We start from the raw sequence: 3,423 nt of genomic DNA, 5'->3' as shown, positions 1-3,423 counted from the left end.
AATTTCTTCCTTCCTTTCTCTCCCCTTTCTTTCTCCCGTTTCTTTCTTTCTTCCTCCCTCCCTATCATTCCTTTCTTCTATACTTTCCCTAACTTCAGTTTCTAGCCACCTAAATCCTCCACACATCTGGCTGGGTCATCTTTCTAAGACAAAATGATTGTGTCCTTCTCTGCTATAAATATTTTCATTTCCCCATTTTTTAAGATGAAATCCAAATTCCTTTCAAAGTTTAGTGGCCTAGTTTTGATTTACCATCAGGATTTCCTTTTTGACCAGTTTTCAAATCTCCCCCTCTTAGCTAATTCTTTTGCCACTATCTTCATGGTTATAATCGGTTGTTTTGAAATAACATGTTTTTTTAGGCCTTTATGTCTTTGCGTATTTTAATTCCCCCTGGAGGACTTTTTTGCCACATTGTTTTCCTGGATGTAGCCTAAAGATACAACTCACTTATAAGCTTTTCTCTGACCTTCCATAAATTATTTTTTCCTTTGTGCTTCTACACACTTATTTCAGACTTGTGTCATATCCCTTAGCTTTCTATATTACGATTCTTTATTCTTTCCACTTGAGTGATATAAAAGCTAAACCGCATTCATATTTATATTCCTTTAACTTAATATATTTGTTGAACACACAGATGAATATCACAAGGAGAAAAGTATCACAAAAATTTTGGATGATCCTAAATTCTAAGAGCTTTATCGTTGACTTTTATTTCTTCTTTACTAATATTATTGATAAAGAGCATCTAAAATTCGTAAACAGAGAACTCTATCTAAGCTGTCTCATTTTCATTATTCAGAAACTCTGCAGTGAATATAAGGATCATGCAAAGAACGGAATACTTTTCTGTACCAGAGAAAATGACCCTGTTCGTGGTCCGGATGGAAAAGTGCATGGCAACTTGTGTTCCATGTGTCAAGCCTTCTAGTGAGTATAGAGTTACAGAATGTCCAGGAGAGAGGGGATTTTACAGATAAACTCATAGAATCAATTTGTATCATAGGTGGGTAAAATGTGCTTTGAAATAGGGAAGGGAGTTGAATAAGTTACACTGAGAATGTTAGGAACAGAGCTGGGAGTAAGTACCTAGAGCTGTTTATTCCAGACATCTGTTTTCCCTTGGCACTCATTCTTTAGCCCTGGAGCAAACATGAGCTCGTGCAAATATCCAGTCCTCCCTAGTGCTAGAGCTTCCTATATGAACCTGTTGTACAAGTTTATAAGCATCTAATCTTTCAGGGGGATTAGGGTCTAAAGTTAGCACTTAATATAGAAATTGATTAGTAGATTTAAAGTTGCCCATGAAATAACCACGAACCCTTATAAAATTACATTAAATATTACTTGATATAATAGGACATTTCTCTAAAAGTTAAAATTGACAGTTTGCTTTCAAAATTTGGAACTGCTCTCAGTTTATGTGATTGAGCTCAGATGAAGTAGTTGATTTACATTTAGAATCTGTAGTCTTTTGTTTTGATGACAACATGTATGGTTGAAATACCATCAGTTAACTGTACATACCCTGCAATTCTGTTGTTCAAAGCAAATTAATGCTCATTTGGTTTATCAGTGTATAAAAATCATTGGCCTTTTACCACCCAGCCTGCATTTTGTCTTTAGATAACATAGCCATGAGTAAGCAATACATTTAAGTTGAATTAATAAAGCCAGGTTTGCATGATGTGATAGACCATAGACTTGAATGTAGAGACCTTGGATAGTTGTAGTCATAGCCTGAGCGTGTAGCCACAGCCTCTCTGCCTTACCTCCTCTCCATGAAACAACAAGGGAACCAGTCCATGTGCTTTGTTAAGGCCACTTTCAGCCTCCAAGTGTAATGTCATTGTGGCATGAGTTTTGACAATCTCCTTTACGGACTTTAATGATGTTTCTTTTCTGACCACTGGCAAGAAGGATAATTTATAGAAAGTGAGTTTTCTAGATCCACAATTTCTATCTTTCTTTCAATGTTAAGCAGAAACTATGAAGAAGTTATGGTATCTTACCATACTGGAGCCTGTTTTGTTGCTTCTCATAGGTATGTAGTGACAAAAAGACAAAATTACTTTTTGCAAAGGAAGGAGGACAGATTAGCAATGCAGGAATGTGGAGATATTATTGCCTGTATCTGGTATTATGGCTCTTTTTATTTTCTCTCTCATTCAGCCAAGCAGAAGCTGAAGAAAAGAAAAAGGCAGAAGAAAGAAGTAAGAGAGAATCTGGAAAAGCACCTTCATTTGCAGTGAGTGGAATCTCTCCAGTAAATCCTATTTGGCACTATTATTTAAACATACTTCAAAGGGCCCAAAAGCTGAAATATTTATTGCCCTGTAAAAATCCCTGGAAAATCTTAACCCTTCAATCTGGGGATGACATTGAGATGAATGCTATGGGAGCTCGATCGATTTTTGCTGCTTCAGAGGCTAAGCCTGTACAATAAAAATAATTTGAAGCCTGAAAAATGAATCCAGTTCTGGTTTCATCAATTACAGACTGTACAGCTTTTACTAATCAGTTTTCAGAGACTCTACATGTATATTTTCTACATGTGAATTCTTTTAAATTCACATCTGATTTGAGATTAAAAAAACCTCGATCCCTCACACACGCACACACACACACGCACGCACACACAGCATGGTTTTTACCTCTGAAATATTATAATATTTGTTTCTATAGTCATATGTAAGTTATTATCACCTACTGTTTAGATAATGAAAGTCTCCTAATTTTTCCTTTAAGTTCCATCCTTTCCCTTATTCAACCTTCCTCCCTAACACAGCTAAAGTTGCAAAATATTTACTGCTCTGCTTAAGCCCACATTCAGCTTGTCATCAACTACAGGATTCATTCCGAAATTCATCTTCTGCTATATGCCATGTAGTGTCCTCCTTGTGTTTCTCAGCATATTTTAACAATCTAGTACATGTTTCCCATTCCATTTCTTACCCAGGAAAATCTTATTTACTCTTCATGGTCTCACTCAAATTACTCTTGTTCCCTGACATCTACCCTGATTTCCACAATCAAATTGCATGATCTCAACCTCTGAGTTCTCAGATTTTCTTGTACCTATATGTTTACGATTATGTTATTTTAGATTATGTTATGTTAGATTATAGTAGAGTTTACTTGTCTACTTATTTTATTATATTGTGACATCCTAGTATGTCTGATTTGTTCCCATCTCTTAGCAACTGATAAGTGTTGTCAGTTCAACTGAATTTTACATTTAAGAGAAACACACCTAAAACACACCTGGGCTTTAAGAAACACAACATTAGTATCTGCTAATGTAGATGCTCTAATCTTCTGCTTTAAATAGGAATGATATGTATGTCCAACTTACTTTCTCTATTTTGACAGGAGCTGTGCAGCGAGTACCGCAAGCTTGTGAGAAACGGAAAACTCCCA

The 3,423-nt window shown here is 35.8% G+C and overlaps 1 protein-coding gene across 1 annotated transcript in view; it reads left to right on the top strand.

Annotated features, from left to right (window-relative positions):
* Window positions 1-3,423, top strand: part of SPINK5 (serine peptidase inhibitor, Kazal type 5) — a 128,162-nt gene that overhangs the window by 90,076 nt on the left and 34,663 nt on the right. The window contains exons 15-17 of the mRNA XM_023525347.1: window positions 655-933; window positions 2,176-2,251; window positions 3,376-3,423. Of these exons, the coding sequence (XP_023381115.1) occupies window positions 655-933; window positions 2,176-2,251; window positions 3,376-3,423 (403 nt within the window). The remainder of the gene's footprint in view (window positions 1-654; window positions 934-2,175; window positions 2,252-3,375) is intronic.

The sequence above is a fragment of the Pteropus vampyrus genome, unplaced genomic scaffold, assembly GCF_000151845.1.
Source record: "Pteropus vampyrus isolate Shadow unplaced genomic scaffold, Pvam_2.0 Scaffold552, whole genome shotgun sequence".
NCBI lineage: Eukaryota > Metazoa > Chordata > Mammalia > Chiroptera > Pteropodidae > Pteropus > Pteropus vampyrus.
This window is presented reverse-complemented; position numbering and strand designations above follow the sequence as displayed.